This window comes from Antedon mediterranea, chromosome 5 (assembly GCF_964355755.1).
Source record: "Antedon mediterranea chromosome 5, ecAntMedi1.1, whole genome shotgun sequence".
NCBI classification, from domain to species: Eukaryota; Metazoa; Echinodermata; class Crinoidea; order Comatulida; family Antedonidae; genus Antedon; species Antedon mediterranea.
In genome coordinates this window covers 24172573-24189806 of record NC_092674.1, presented here as the reverse complement: position 1 = coordinate 24189806, position 17234 = coordinate 24172573, and the positions used below count along the sequence as shown (strand labels likewise).

The 17234-nt window shown below is 32.5% G+C and overlaps 1 protein-coding gene and 1 long non-coding RNA gene across 2 annotated transcripts; one reads left to right on the top strand and one right to left on the bottom strand.

Annotated features, from left to right (window-relative positions):
• Window positions 1–1090: 1090 nt before the first annotated feature.
• On the bottom strand, window positions 1091–16630 carry LOC140049835 (arylsulfatase A-like). Its single transcript, XM_072094782.1, has 7 exons — window positions 16605–16630; window positions 16083–16243; window positions 15597–15716; window positions 12599–12854; window positions 2884–3522; window positions 2435–2693; window positions 1091–1552 (listed from the first exon to the last, which is right to left on the bottom strand). Exons 1-7 carry the CDS (start codon window positions 16628–16630, stop codon window positions 1091–1093), a joined length of 1923 nt encoding a protein of 640 aa, XP_071950883.1.
• Window positions 5763–10693, top strand: LOC140049985 (uncharacterized). The gene is made up of 3 exons (XR_011845340.1): window positions 5763–5850; window positions 8836–8977; window positions 10531–10693. It is a non-coding gene; the product is annotated as an uncharacterized lncRNA (long non-coding RNA).
• Window positions 16631–17234: the final 604 nt, after the last annotated feature.

Sequence of the window (17234 nt, the reverse complement as noted above, 5' to 3'; positions counted from 1 at the left end):
AATACAAATGATGTATAGATTTCCAAACTACAGTAGGTTATTCTAAATAGCATACAACTGCTATAATGTATCAATAATATCATAAAAAACATCCTAATTAGACATATTAAATCCTTATCGCAACTGGAGAATTTAAAACAATCACTAATATCAACAAAGGCAAGAAATATATATACGGTATATAATGCATAGTTATAGTTTATAGCCTACCTACGGTATGAACGATAATATATATGTGATTAAAACAACTACTGTATATCGATAATGATACAGACTCTCACGAGCCCAATAACGTCATAATCGATTATTCAACATTATAAACATAAAGTATTCTATAAAGAAAAAATCGGAATCAACTTACATATAAAAAGTAACAAGGTTGTCGAAATCACAAATGTTGCCAAATTACACATAAATGTTTCATACAATTAACCAAGCTTTCAAAGTTATAAACAAGTTGTAAAAGTTACAAACAAGTTCCAAATAAACAATTTGTCACAACAAAAAATTAGAAAAGTGTCGAGTTGGAGATGTGTCGCTGTTCAAACCCAAAATTCATCTCTCCTGGAATTTGGTCACACCCCTATATATTAGACCTAGGAGCAACATCCACAAAATTATAGAGGGCGTTCTATTATATTTCAATACTTTACACATACTGTAAATTATAGAAACAGTGCTCATATTCGGAACATGATCTCATATATATATAAAAGTATCTCTTCTGAGATCCCGCCTCGTGAATAAAAATACTGTAAGATGAGGGCGTATCAATTTGATCGCTGGTGCGCGTGCGTACAACTGAGGACTAGTGCTGTTCCGCCGTACCACGCCGAGAATGTTTTAACATATTCCCCATTGCCACCACCAAACCTAAATGTTAGTGCTGACTTTTAGACAGCAAAACTATAACATATGAATTAAGCAGTAACTTTTATACATGATATTTATACTATAGACAATCACTATAACTAAATAATGTAGATATAAATCAACATTTGATTTCGTCATGCAAACCTTCAAACAATATATAAATAATGTAGGCCAACCTAAAAAAAATGTTTTAAACATTCATTGTTACGCATGAGTTTTAGCACTCGTTTTTTCTGTTCTGGTGATTTTCACTCAGAGGTAACGGTTGAAGGTTACAATTCTCCGTTAATGGAAACATTTCAATTGTGTAATTTGAGGGACAGCTACAGCACTCGGGGTATGGTTCACACCCTGGATCACAACAAAGCTGTGCACTTTCATCATAACCTAACAACACACTTGGTCTAACCTCAACTTTTTCCAATTCAGTTTTCCATAGGTTTTCCATTTCCAGTATGATATGCTTGTATTCAGTTAAATTTCCTAAGTTGTTAATCTCTCCGGAATCGAGAAGGACATCAAACAAAAATGGAGGACTGACATGTACTGTATCACCAGGTACACAAAGGTCTACATCTGTAACTTCACGATTATTTAAAATATGAGCTTTGTATTTTTTATTTCGGACAGCATATGGTAGATGAATGGAGTTATAATAAAGCATTGAATGACGATGAGTCTGAAAGTAAAAACAGACATAAAAGGCTATTTTAGATCCACGAAATATAATGATTTGCTTATTTTATAGATACCGTAAATCTTCTAATAGTAGGCCTAACCCACATTCTAATAGTAACCCACCTTATAAGTCAATCTATAATAACCCCCACTACATTAATAGTAACACATGGGGTTGCTAACAGAGTCACAAAAACATATGATGCAGCCGTATTTTGAAAATAAGGAGATAATGCATGTTGATATCGGGAGTGGGGGAGGATTGAGAGTTTTTGAGTTCATAAAATAAAGTTAGAGTTGGGTGTGTTTATTCGTACTGTTTTATTATTTTGTTATGAGTTGCTGACCAGAAAAGTTGGGGGTATAGGTTACTATTTTCAGGTGCCTTATTTAAAATTAGTAATAATAACAGCCCACTACTCTAATAGTAATTCCCCTTCTAATAGTGACCCACCCTATAAGACAATCAAAAAATAACAACCCAGGGTTACAATTAGAAGATTTGTGTATGACATCATCAATAATAATAATAATAATAAAACCACATTTATATAGCGCCCTTTTCATGATTAATCATGCTCAAAGGCGCTTTACAAGCATTATTACCCCAGTATTTTTTGGGATCAAACACGTATGGAAACATACTTCCATAATGCAGCCGGTAACCAGCGCAAAGTTGTGTCTAGATCTAACTGGGTACCCATTTAAACACCTGGGTGGAGAGAGGCAACGTAAGTAAAGTATCTTGCCTACGGATACAAGCAATGCGGCGAGAGTTGGATTCGAACCTAGGTCTGACGATCGGTAGTCCAGCGTCCAACACACTGCGCCACACGCCCTCAATAATACAAGGAACCAACGGACGAAAGGATATATATCTTACTTTTCCATTATTTAGGATTGCATCAGAAAAGTCAAACCCATCCAATGTGACGTCAAAGTCATCTGGTGAAGAACCACTGAGAGTACAAAGTGTTGGCCAGATGTCGAGATGACTGAAGAATTGTGTTGAAATTCCACTAGAAATTTTGTCTTTCCAATAAGCTATAGTAGGAACGCGTGTCCCACCTTCAAATGTAGAACCTTTACCACAAGCCATGATGCCAGAGGAACCACCCTCTTCTATTTCGGTTAAAAGCGGTCTGTAATTACAAAATATACACATAGGTCTACAAAAACAAACTATCTGTATATGGGAGAAATTTACAATAGGCCTACAAATTAAGTAATTAAGTATCCGTTGATTTAAATAAATATTTATTAAAATGTATTACAACCAATACAACGAAGATATTAGAGTAGACCTAAGTAACGGGTAAAACGGTACGGTACCCATTATCTGATGTGAAAATGACAAGCGTATTTTCGATCACTCCGCTTTTCTTTAGTTCATCCATCACCTCCCCTACTTGCCAATCTAGTTCCGCTAAAGAATCCATATAAACCCCGCCCGTTGTAGAATTTCTGTATGTTTTACCAGCAAAATGTGGAACATGTGGATGGAAAAACGAGTATATAAGAAAAAATTGAGTGTCTGTGCAAGAGTATTTTTGAATCACACTACGAGCTGTTCTTGTCATTCTTCTGCTTAAAACTGTTAAATCCACTGGTTGTTCGATGATTTCGTCTCCATACATTAACTGGCATGGTGCCAACCAGTCGTGACATGATTGGCAGTTGCAGTCGTCACTGGGATAAAAACACGTGATACATGGACAATCCATATGTGAATTAGGTATCCCGAAATACTCATCAAACCCATGATGTAAAGGAAGATATTCTTTGTGGCGTCCAACACCAAGATGCCATTTACCAATCAGAGCAGACTTGTAACCTTGTTTAGCCAACATCTCTGGTATTGTCACTTCGTCATGAGGTAATCCTCCCGTCAATGCTTGATTAAACACAGAATAATTACCCTGTTCCCAGATACCTGAGCGAATCGCATACCTTCCAGTTAGAAGACTGGCTCTGTTAAAAACAAAATGTATAGTTAAATATCAAATTGAATGCGAGTTAATTATACCTCGAAAAGAGAAATATAGTACACGACATGACACTTCATCCGAAAATGTAATGTTAAAGGAAAGGTTACCAATCCCATGTTCTGTGTATTATTATTCTCTTCGGCATAATAATACTTATTGTAATAATTATGCATAATTGCTGCGTAGTAGCTATCCCAGTGGGCACAGAACATAATTTCAACGTTGAATCAACGTTGAAATATAGTTGATTTGTTGAAATCATGTTGTCAGCGTATTTCAAACGTTGAATCAACGTTGAAATAACATTTTTTCCCTAACTATTTTTTTTACGTTTAGTAATAAACATTGAATCAACGTTGAAATAACATTTTCTTTTAAACTAGTAATTTATGTTAATTAATAAATGTTGATTTAACGTTGAAATAACATTGTCTTTCTAACAAATGTTTTACGTTAATTTATCAATGTTGATCCAACGTTGAAATAACATTGTTTTTCAAACAAATGTTTTACGTTAATTTATTCATGTTGATTCAACATTGAGATAACATTGTATTTTTAACTAGAAATTTACGTTAATTTATCAATGTTGATCCAACGTTAAAATAACATTGTCCTTCTAACTAGTAATTTACGTTAATTTATCAATGTTGATTTAACATTGAAATAACATTGTCTTTCTAACTAGTAATTTACGTTAATTTGTCAATGTTGATCCAACGTTGAAATAACATTGTATTTTTAACTAGAAATTTACGTTAATTTGTCAATGTTGATCCAACGTTGAAATAACATTTGTATTTCTAACTAGAAATTTACGTTTTATTATCAATGTTGATCCAACGTTGAAATAACATTGTCTTTCTAACTAGTAATTTACGTTAATTTATCAATGTTGATTTAACGTTGAAATAACATTGTCTTTCTAACTAGAAATTTACGTTAATTTATCAATGTTGATCCAACGTTGAAATAACATTGTATTTCTAACTAGAAATTTTCGTTTTATTATCAATGTTGATCCAACGTTGAAATAACATTGTCTTTCTAACTAGTAATTTACGTTAATTTATCAATGTTGATCCAACGTTAAAATCACATAGTATTTTTAACTAGAAACTTACGTTAATTTATCAATGTTGATCCAACGTTAAAATCACATAGTATTTTTAACTAGAAATTTACGTTAATTTATTAATGTTGATCCAACGTTGAAATAACATTGTATTTTTAACTAGTAATTTACGTTAATTTATCAATGTTGATCGAACGTTGAAATAACATTGTATTTTTAACTAGTAATTTACGTTAATTTATCAATGTTGATCTAACGTTGAAATAACATTGTATTTTTAACTAGAAATTACGTGAATTTATTAATGTTGTTCCAACGTTGAAATAACATTGTATTTTTAACTAGAAATTTACGTTAATTTATTAATGTTGATCCAACGTTGAAATAACATTGTCTTTCTAACTAGTAATTTACGTTAATTTATCAATGTTGATACAACGTTGAAATAACATTGTATTTATATCTAGAAATTTACGTTAATTTATCAATGTTGATCCAACGTTGAAATAACATTGTATTTTTAACTAGAAATTTATGTTAATTTATCAATGTTGATCCAACGTTGAAATAACATTGTCTTTCTAACTAGTAATTTACGTTAATTTATCAATGTTGATCCAACGTTGAAATAACATTGTATTTCTAACTAGTATTTTTTTTCAAACAGTTATTATTTTTGTTTTTCAATGTTATTCCAACGTTATTTTAACGTTGAAATCCAGTTGTCATTTTCAAATGACATGTTTTCAACGTTGAAAAACTCTTGAAATTATGTTGTTTTTTCAAACAATTATTATTTTTGTTTTTCAAACGTTAATTTAAAGATAAATTCTATTTAATACTTTGGTTAAAATGACATGTTTTTAACGTTTAATATTAAATAATGTGTGTTTAAGTGCGGTGCCATTGATGTTTCAACGTTAAATTAACATTAGATTTCAGTTGGCGGTTTATTTTATCATCATTTATTGTAAAACAAATGATTATTGGTTATTTAGGAATTTTAGATTGGCAAATATTATTGTCTCTGTATAATACAAAAATGTTCTAGAAGTTGTGTTGAAAATTGAATGATCCTTTGCAAGATCAAATTTCATAAGATACGAGCTTGTCATTGGTTAGTTTCGTTTTGATAAAATTTTGAAACTGGTGTCAGTAATTTCAGTTACTTCGACATCAGTGGTGTGTAGAAAAAAAAGGCTCATCATTGAAATTGTCAAATAAGTATGTTTTGAGGTAGGAAAACAATCTTTTTTATTTGTAATCTACTAATTTATAAGCTTTGAGCTTGACTATTTTACCCTTATCAATAGCTAGCCTCTAGTCTAGTAGGCCACACATGCATAGCTAGGCCTAGGCTATTAGCCTGGTAGGCTAGGCTAATAGGCTAGGCAGGCTGCCAAACTGATGAACTGAATTCACTCACTAGGCCTAGTGGAAGCATTTAGTATTATCATAGAGATATTACTATAATATCTCTATGGTATTATGCATGTCAAGGGCAAACATTTGCCTTGCCAAGGATAACTACAGTACTGTACTTATTATGGTTATAAAATGGTATGTATTAGTTACAATGGATTAGGCCAAGTTGAGCCGCCGACAAGTTGAGCCGCCGCCAGAAAAACGTTATTTTCTATGAAACGCCAAATGCTTACTTTCGCCGGTGCTCGTTTCTATTTAATAGAAGTTCTATTTATATTAATTATTAGATATAACGATGTATATTCCAAAGTTTATATATCACGGTTTTTAGTATATATTATTAAATATTATAATTAAAGAGAAATAATTATGAATATCTGACTTGTAGATTCCAAAATATAAGGCCTAAAACATGACCGAAAATGATCGTTTTTAGCCAAAAATGACGTAAACATGTTGCCCCCTTAGGCGGCAGTTGTATGAACTAGGCCTACTCCATTTTTCGGTAAAATAATTGCATAAAATCACCGTTTTTTAGTAAAATATTTTGTGTATTAACATTGTAAAATTCAATAAAATATGATATTAAAAGATAGTAGATAAAAAATAATTATTATTTAACCTCATTCGAAGAGTATCAATACTCTATTAGTCCTGAGAGACAACATGATTTTACGCGAGAAAAATATTATGGAGTGCACTGCACTTGAAAGAATTTGAAAGATTTGAAAGATTAAAAACAATTAAATTATTAAATATGACTACTTTCCTTTGCTGTGTTGTTATGGCTGTTCAAACCAACAAAATTGTAGTATGTAATTATTATTTATTTTCATGACACAATAAACCTAAAGACCATGAACTTATGTACTAGGACACCCCTCTATCACTACGCGAAATGTCGTAAAAGACGCACTGGGCGTTTCATAGAAATTACCGACGGCTCAACTTGTCGGCGGCCCAACCGGTCATATCCCGTTACAATGGTGACCGAAACGGCCGCCGACTGAAACGGCCGCCAACATTTTCTATGGGACGATCATTTTCGGTCATGTTTTAGACACAAATATAGGATCACCCCAAGGATGTGTGTTAAGCCCCCTCCTATTTATTTTATATACCAATGACTGTAAGTCAACTTCTAGTAGCATACATTATTTAAAATACGCGGATGAAACCGCCATTGTTGGCCTATTAAAAAACAGAGCTAGTGAAACTGAATATCATGATGAAATCGTTGCTTTTTCGAATTGGTGTAAGGCAAATTGCCTCTTGCTAAATGAAAAGAAAACCAAAGAAGTAATAATTGATTTTCGAAAAAAATGTACTGCTCTGGCTCCCCTAAAAATTAATAATCAGGAAATTGAATCTGTTGAAAGCTACAAATACCTAGGTGTGACTGTTGATAACAAATTTAGCTGGGAGAAACACTGTAAAAATACTATAAAAAAAGGAAATACACGACTGTTCTTTCTCAGAAAACTGAGAAATTATGGGGTAGATAGAACTGTATTAAATTTATTTTACTCTTCGATTGTTGAGAGTGTGCTCACTTTCTGTTGTGTTGCCTGGTTCTGTGGATGTAGAACAGAAGAAAAAACCAGATTACAACGAATATTAAATAAAGTAGGTAGGATCACAGGATCTAGACATAATTTGGATGACCTTTGCAACAAAATCATAAGAAATAAGGCTATGAAAATATGCGACGACTCAAACCACCCTTTAAATAAACATTATGTTAAAATGAGATCAAAAAGACTAAATGTGCTGAGATCGTGCAATAGTAGGGTTATGCGATATTTTAATTCTTTTGTTCCGTATTCTATTAGACTGTTAAATGATTTTGCATAATTTTTGAAATTTTTGATGTATTGCAGCTTTTTATTTTTTATTTAGTTAATTGTAGTCTTATGTTCATACTTGTACATTGTTAAATAATATATAGTGTTTTTAAATATTGTAATTAATTTTTTTTTATATGAAACGTTTTTATATATTTTTGTACAATTTTGTGAAAAGCACTCAAAATATTTTCCTATGTGGACGAAATAAAGTTATCAACTATCAACTATCAATACCGCTGAAGCTTCAACAAGCCAATGCAGTATTATAAACGTACAGTAAAGCCTATGAAACCACGATGGAGGGACAAATAAATGAAACCAACCAATATATGTTTAAGAATAAAATCAAAGAATAAACTGTTAAACATATTTTTTAGTTAAGTTTTTATTAAAATAATGTTTATTATAATAATTCACCATTCTAAATTTATTTAACGTATTCAAACAAATAGGCCTACTCTTATATCAATTATTGAAGTTGAAATAGGCAAAACAGTCGGCGGCCGTTTTTAATAATAATTAATATATTTAATGTAATGTAAAATAAAAATAATAATTAAAAACATCTAGGCCTATCTGTTAATATTTATTAAGTCACATACGTCTAAAGTCATTTCAATCGGAAAAAAAAGTAAAACAATTGTATTAAACCCCACGTCGTTTTGATTACACGTTGTATGACAAACGGCACACGCAGAGTTTCATACATTCAATTGTTTTTTAATTGGCGGCCGTTTCAGTCGGCGGCCGTTTCGGCTGTAAACCATTACAATTAGGCCTTTTAGTTCAATACTTTCTTTATTTATCCAAAAGTATACATAAATATAACATAATATATAATTAGTTGGCCTAGCTAGCTTTCTGCTAGGCTGTCTACAGTAGCTGCTAAAACACATGCTGCTAGCCTAGGACGGCTATTTGTTAAACTTACTCGCTTTCTTTATTTCAGATTGTAGGCCTAGCTAATAAGGCCCTTAGGCCTATGCCTAGCTAGAGTACAAAATAATGAAGTACATGTAGGCCTATAATCTTTTCTATGTGAATCAAACGAGAAAAATCTAATGGATGATCAATATTTTTATATACAAAAGGTTGGTATTTATAGTTCTTAACTTTAATATTGAATTGAATAAATATTACGCCGTGATTAGGATTCCGGCACCGCAACTCAACTTCCCATCGTTAGGGAATCCGACACGCTATTGCGCATGCCCAGAGCGAAGTAATTATAGCTTGCACTAGTGCCACAGACCGCGCACCACATTACCCGAGAGTCGGAGTGTTAACTAGGGATGTACTGTGTAGCCAAAGATATCTTTGCTGTGGCCTAGTTAGTCGTCGCGCGGGGGAGAGAGCGATGGATGAAACTTGGCCTAGGCCATACATGAATTAATAATTACGCCAAGCGTTAAAATAATTATTATGATATCGATAAGAATCAGCTTGCGTATTTCAAGAAATGTACGAAAATGAATAGCGTAGCGTTGCGACACCGACTTCTCCCGAACAGTTCTGTTTTTTTTTTTTTCACATCCGCACGGCGGCTGCTGTCAACAAATCAACTTCAAATCAAATGATGTTATGTACAGTATAAATGCATTATATGAAATCTTTTATTTTGTACTTGAAAAATCATAAAAATTAAAACTAGTCATGCAATTATAATTCATAAATATATAAAGTTTATATATGAATGAAGCAGCAAATTTAATTACGAAATAAATAGGTCCAATGGTCACATCTAGCTTGTAGGCCTACTAGTATTAGTAGGCATGTAGGCCGGCTAGTTCGCCGTGGCGCAGCTATTAAAATGATCCATCGCTGTAAAGCTTGGTTCCCACTAGAACGTAACGCAAGGACGTAAACGCAACGCAAGCGTTTTAACCAATGACAAGCGAAGTTATAGACAGTTAACAATCACAAGCGAATAAGCCATCGCTTGTGATTGGTCAATTTACTTGCGTTGCGTTACGTCCTTGTGTTGCGTCGCTAGTGGGAACCACGCTTTGGTCTGTTGTAGACAAAAATAGAGTCGCCGATTACCTTGCTCTGGGCATGCGCAATAGTGTGTCGGATTCCCTAACGCTGGGCAGTTGAGTTTCGGTGCCAGAATCCTAACCATGGCGTAAATATTAATACAGTGTTGCAATATTATTTACATGAATTGAATTGATTGCATATTTTACGTGTAAGTGTGAAATGATGTTCTGAATTGAATTTTTTTTTATGTACAGTATGATTTTTGAACAATGTGTTAAAGATATAATTGAACTGAACAATTTTTTTTAAAATGTTTTGTTGAATATGCCGTCACTATAGAGTTGTTCAGTTTGACCAAAAATTAGATTTTAAAAAATGCATTTGTACCTTAAAAGGGGGACAATTTAAACAAACAATTGGTTTTTGGTTAAATGTACTGTTTATTTTGTATTTTTGTTAAGTGAAATCTTTATTGTTTTTGTTTATTTTCTACGGCAAGTGAATATCTAAATTGTTAAAATTGCAAAATGGCAAGGTATTCAAAGTATGATTGTATTAATCTTCATTGTTCATGTTTTTTGGGGACAATAAATCTTTCAACAATTAATTTTTTACTGTATTATTTTTGTTTAAAACTACAGTAACTTGATTGAATTTGTTTCAGGTTTGGAAAAATAATATTGCCACACTTTTGGAAAGCATAGGACAATGTCAACACAGGAATCGAGGCAACTGTTTATTGACTAATCGGAACAATGCAATTACAGTATTGTGTTATTGCCATCATTTGGACTTCTGCAGCATTAGCACAAGGCACCTGTGACGTGTGTTTTATTTATTGTGTTTTACTGTAATCAGCCAATATTTATAGTTATTCAATCATGTTAGTTGGCAAACATATTACAAACTGGTTATTAGTATATTTTTTATACCTAACATTGGTACCTGAGAACTGTCAGTGAGGATGTACATTATTTGATTGTTGCTTGGATTTTGCCTGATGATTTGATAACACCTGATTAAATGTTATTTATGTTTTTATAGAAATTAAAGATTAGTAAGATATACAGTATTTATAAAATGTCTCTATTGATGGATTCTGCGACGTAACAGTAACTTTACTACTAACTACTTTAAAACCGTTGATTCAAATTGGATATAGTAATTCAACAAATCAAATTTCAACGTTAAATCTATGTTTAAATTTACATTGATGCAAATTTTCATTTCAACTTAATATTTACGTTGTTTCAACGTTAATAATTTCAACATTGAATCAACATTGATAATTTCAACGTAGACATGTTTACGTTGTTTCAACGTTGATAATCTATGTTGAATCAACGTTGACATTTTTGTTGAGGCAAACTTTCATTTTCAACCATTTTTTCAACGTTATTTCAACGTTACTTATTTTAACGTTGTTTCAACGTTGATAATTTCTATGTTGATTCAACGTTGACATTTACGTTGAGGCAAACTTTCATTTTCAACGTTATTTCAACGTTACCTATTTTAACGTTGTTTCAACGTTGATAATTTCTATGTTGATTCAACGTTGACATTTACGTTGAGGCAAACTTTCATTTTCAACCATTTTTTCAACGTTATTTCAACGTTACCTATTTTAACGTTGTTTCAACGTTGATAATTTCTATGTTGATTCAACGTTGACATTTACGTTGAGGCAAACTTTCATTTTCAACCATTTTTTCAACGTTATTTCAACGTTACCTATTTTAACGTTGTTTCAACGTTGATAATTTCTATGTTGATTCAACGTTGACATTTACGTTGAGGCAAACTTTCATTTTCAACCATTTTTTCAACGTTATTTCAACGTTACTTAGTTTAATGTTGTTTCAACGTTGATAATTTCTATGTTGATTCAACGTTGACATTTACGTTGAGGCAAACTTTCATTTTCAACCACTTTTTCAACGTTATTTCAACGTTTGCAGATAACGTTGAATTAACGTTAATTCAACCAATTTTTGCCCACTGGGATATATATATTGCACAGAAATTTGACCTCCTGCCTTTTTAAATATATATATAATTAATGTTCTTTGCCTGATTTGTTTATATATTTATATATATATATATCTTTATCGTTTCAAATTAATTAATTAAATTTCAGTATATCACCGGGCGGTTTAGAATTAATGTTCTTTGCCTCTTCTGTTTATATATACATATATATATATATATATCAAATGTATTTGTTTTTTTTCGTTTATGGGTCATGCGTGACAAGAAATCTCTTCTTGCAAGATCCTCTATTAATGGTATTTTTGTATTCTTATTATAAATAACCACTCTTTTTATTGTAGTCCTATTGCTTTACCATTAATAGCAACTAATAAATGTTGAATTATTATTATTATCATTGCTTTTCAGATTCAAAAGGTCTAAGTTTGAATACAAAACATGGCCTAAGGAAGACAACAAGGACTAAGGCTTTTGAATTCAAATACAGGCGACGAGTGTACACTGCAAAGTCCGTGGGAAGATGGATGTCTTTCAGATCACGTGTGTGAAGTCATGAATAGTAAAGTTGAAAAATGTTCCACAAATTAGTACATAATTTCTCTCTTTTTTTAATATTAATTTTGTGTTTCCAGATACAAAACAACACACAGGAATGAAAAGTATGAATCAATATAAGTTAATAGCCATTTTTATCAAAGTTGAAAATGATTAGACTATTTCAAAACAAAGTTATACGGTACCTTGCAGGACTACACATCGGTGCCCCGCTATAGAATTGTGTAAACTTCAGTCCATGTTTTTCTAAGGCGTCAATGTTTGGTGTTGTTGATATTGCGTTACCATACGATTGAAGATCACCGAAGCCCATGTCGTCAGCGAGGAAAATAACAAAATTCGGTCTGTTGATGGACCTTTGGTGACAGAGTCCAATTGAGCATAATAAAAGCAAATAAAACGCGACAAATTCACTTTCTCTTACTACAAACATGGCTGCACCTACAGAAAAATGTGTACATTGTTTAATGTTTTGTCGACTTAGAGCGGAGAACATTTGTTTCTTATATTTTGAATTCCAGATTTTTGTCATCATAAACTTTATATACATTTAGAAACCTAAAATAATTTAATACTAAAAATATACTTAATTTCAATTTATCGACTTACCTGGTACTTCTAAAAAACCGCTAATATAGTTGTTCTAAATATCAACCATGGTTATACAACAGCGTTTCTGAAAGTAACGTCACAAACTTTTTTTTTTCTGTCCGAACAGGTAAACAAAAATTAACCACTTAAGAGAGTGGTCTAACAACAATATTTTAGCACCTCTTACCGGCTGTAAGTTCTCTTTATAATAATAATAAATGACATGCACTCAATATAATATCGTAATATTGATAGTACCATATACCTTCACTCTCTCGATAATACTATAACAATAATTGCATACGACCTCCATTGTATTTCCAATTCTGATTAAATAATTATAATAAAATAAACTGGTAACCGGTAGACGTTATACAAAGTGAATATATAAATGCGGGTAGATATACGGTTCCTATATAATAATACATAATACAACAATGCCATATACGTGGCTGCAGTCGCGTGCTAACATATGAGTTAGTGTTTACCGATCGATCGACTGACCAACCGACCGACCGACCGACCAACCGACCGATCAACCGACCGACCGACCAACCAACCGACCGACCGACATAGTGAGCTGTAGAGTCGAGTTTGCACGCGACTAATAAACATTTTGACAGTATTATATCGAAGCAGGAGCTAAGTTCCAATTAATTCTTACAATATTTAATTTCCATGTTGGGACCTTTATTGACCTTTGATGTTGATAAAATGATTTAATTTTACAGTAGCCATGTAATTTCCTTTTTTGTAAAACTAATAAAAGATTCTCGTTTCTATTTACACAATGTTTTGTTGGTGTTTTATTGGGGAAATTTTACAATTGTAAACTAACTTTTTCATCAGAAAATAAATAATAATTAACAACGTGTTTCTTCTGTCCTGCACAATTTTGCTTAGCGCTAAGGGTTAAAGGTTACAATTCTCCTTTAATGGAAACATTTCAATTGTGTAATTTGATGGACAGCTACAGCATTCGGGGTATGTTTCACATCCAGGATCACAACAAAATTGAATACTATAACATCAGAACCTGGTACGCTTTTTCTTATCTCAAATTTTTCAGTTTCAATTATCCATAGTTTTTCCATTTCCAGTATGATGGACCTGTATTCGGATAAATTCCACCAAGTTATTACGCTCCCCTGGATCATAGAGAAGGTCAAACAAAAGTGGAGTTGCCAGAGAGTCAGACCCACATAGATCTACACTCGAATGACACTATCGCTTACAAAATCACATTTCGGATAGCAACAGGTAATTGGTTTGATCGATAATAAAGCATAGAATGCCGATGAGACTGAAAACAAATAAATGAATAAAAAACAATAAATAAGGGGTCTTCAGGTTTAAACTTTTATGTTTTATTCTAGAAAGTCACCTGGTGAAGAACCACTGAAAGTACGCAGTGTTGGCCAGATGTGTTAATTTGAATAAAAAGTATAGTTGAAATTCCACTAGAAATTTTAAGTTTCAATTAGGCTATTAGTCAGGTCTGTTGTCTAGTCTTAGAGCTCAGGTACAGGCATTTCTAAATATAATACCTGGTTAATTGTACATAAATCAAATATTTGTAATATAAATCACGACGAAAAAATGAATTTCCCTTAAAATTGTCAAATACTGTACAAGATTTGGCAAAATTCGATTGATGTTTTTTTACAGTAGGGTGATTGAAATAAATAGGCTTAATAAAGCGAAATAAACTTAATCATTTTTCCACCATTCGAACAGGAATATTAGACAGAACTTTTAAGCTTCCCTTCACAAATTTCGTTTTCTTACTGAATGATAATTCATAACTAACTTATCAAGCTCTTTTGAGTTTTTATGTGTTTCCTTTTCATCTGTCATTATGTTTTCTTATATTGTTGTATTTCACAATGTTTTATGTTTGATGAATAAAGAATGACTTTGACTAACTATTTTTGATAGTCTCCATAATGTGTCTATAATCTACAATTTAGTATGCAAATACATGTATATTCATACTGGTACGACCAACTTTCTAACAACAGCACACTGAGCTTGCCTTGACCAGACCAGATATAAATTTCGTAAGAGTCTTGTCGAAACGGCTGCCAAACAAAACGACCGAAAACTCATTAATTACATTAGAAATTAACAAAAATGTGATAAATAATATGATTTTTATGTGATGACATGAAAGATAATATGAATGTGAATAAGTGGTGTTTACCCTACAAAAAACCATACTAATGTGTATGGAACGCCATGTGTGTAACGACTTGTATCATTTGATACATTGTTAAAGCTACTAACTTGCATCGCTTTCTTAACTATTATGACAATACGTTAAAATATTATAATCTTTTAAGTTATAAGAAAAATAATGTGAATCATGATTTATTTTACTGCTTTGATGTCAAGAAAATCTTTTGTAACATTTGGTAATTATTTTCGACAGTGTTGTTAAAGACTTAATTTTATTTATTTATTAATAATTATATACTCGTGATAATACTAATAATGAATATTTTGGTATTGATGGACATACGTACAAATACGATACAGTCAATCCAATAAAACTAATAAAGATACCGTACCGTAGTACAAGAAACAGTATACAGTACCCATTGTCTGATGTAAAAATGACTAACATATTTTCGATCACTCCGCTTTTCTTTAGTTCATCCATCACCTCTCCTACTTGCCAGTCTTTTTCCGCCAAAGAATCCATGTAAATGCCTGTTGTAGAATTTGTAAATTCTTTACCAGCAAAATGTGGTACATGTGGATGGTAAAACGAATACATAAGAAAAAATGGAGTGTCTGTGCAAGAGTATTTTTTAATCACACTACGAGCTGTTCTTGTCATTCTTCTGCTTAAAACTGTTAAAAATCCACTAGTTGTTCGATGATTTCGTCTCCATTTAGTAACTGCCATGGTGCCCGCCAGTCGTGACATGATTGGCAGTTGCAGTCGTCACTGGGATAAAAACACGTGATACATGGACAATCCATATATGTGAATTAGGTATCCCGAAATACTCATCAAACCCATGGAAAAAGGAAGATATTCTTTGTGGCGTCCAACACCAGGATGCCATTTACCAATCAGAGCAGACTTGTAACCTTGTTTAGCCAACATATCTGGTATTGTGACTTCGTCATGAGGTAATCCGGGAATTGATGCTTGCGTAAATACAGAATAATTACCACCTGGCGACCATACACCTGAACGAACTGCATATCTTCCAGTTAAAAGACTAGCTCTGTTTATAAAAACATAAATAAACTTCATTAAAATTTACTTTGCATTGGAAATGGGTGAGATCAATCATATTATCATTCTATCTCTCTTGTCGACAAGCGCGTGTTGATACGCCACAATGTAGGTCTGTTGAACCGTGAAATGTGCAAAAAGTCACGTTTGTGCAATTAAAACAAACATGGCACCCTCAAATGTGCAAATCTGGTTTTGACGTTAATGTGCAAATCTTTTTTTCAACCGAAATCCTTTATTAAAAATAAATAGTCACGGGTTTTACCAACAATGTTTTCAAGGTATAGCCATGTATTTAATAAATAATCTGTTTAAAAAAACACACTCATGTCTGGGGATGTAGGACTGACGATGCTTGCTGGAGAGGGTAATCCATACTGTTGAAGTGAATTCCTTTATAGTTGTTGTTGAAAAACCGGTGACTATAGAAATTACGTTATCATTTTTAATAAAAGATTTTGGTTGAAAAAACGATTTGCACATTTGTAAAATTTCATTTGCACATTTAACGTCAAAACTGATCGTTTTTACATTTAACTGCGTGATATTTGCACATTAGTGGACTATACATTTTTACAAATGTGCACATTTGTGGGTGCCATGTTTGCACAAATGTGGTTGTTTGCACAAATGTGACTTTTTGCACATTTCACGGCTCAACAAGGTCTCTTTTGCTGCTGAGCATGTGCCGTTAAACCGCAATGTATAGGCTATTCGTCAAGATAATACATATTCGGCTGATGGTAACGGTGCTAATCAGATCAGGGATCACGGTTTTGATTCGATTAGACCCGGTGATTGGCTATGACATAGATGACATACCACAAGCCAATTCACATCGATACAATCATGGGGGAGTTTATACCTCCATGGATACATTATGGAGATTCATGAAAAACCCGCTACCTACGGTAATGACATACATGCACACGGCAATGACATACATGGGTCAATGCATTATTTCTTTGTCTATAGATTAA

What these genes read in the sequence shown, in the direction of transcription:
- LOC140049835 (XM_072094782.1), bottom strand. Translation starts at nt 16,630, where the DNA reads ATGGATTACCCTCTCCAGCAAGCATC. An exon ending in TACCCTCTCCAGCAAGCATC is followed by an intron (nt 16,244 to 16,604) that starts GTCAGTCCTACA and finishes TTTTATAAACAG; the next exon opens with AGCTAGTCTTTTAACTGGAA. An exon ending in TACATCAGACAATGGGTACT is followed by an intron (nt 12,855 to 15,596) that starts GTATACTGTTTC and finishes ATTTTTCTGTAG; the next exon opens with GTGCAGCCATGTTTGTAGTA.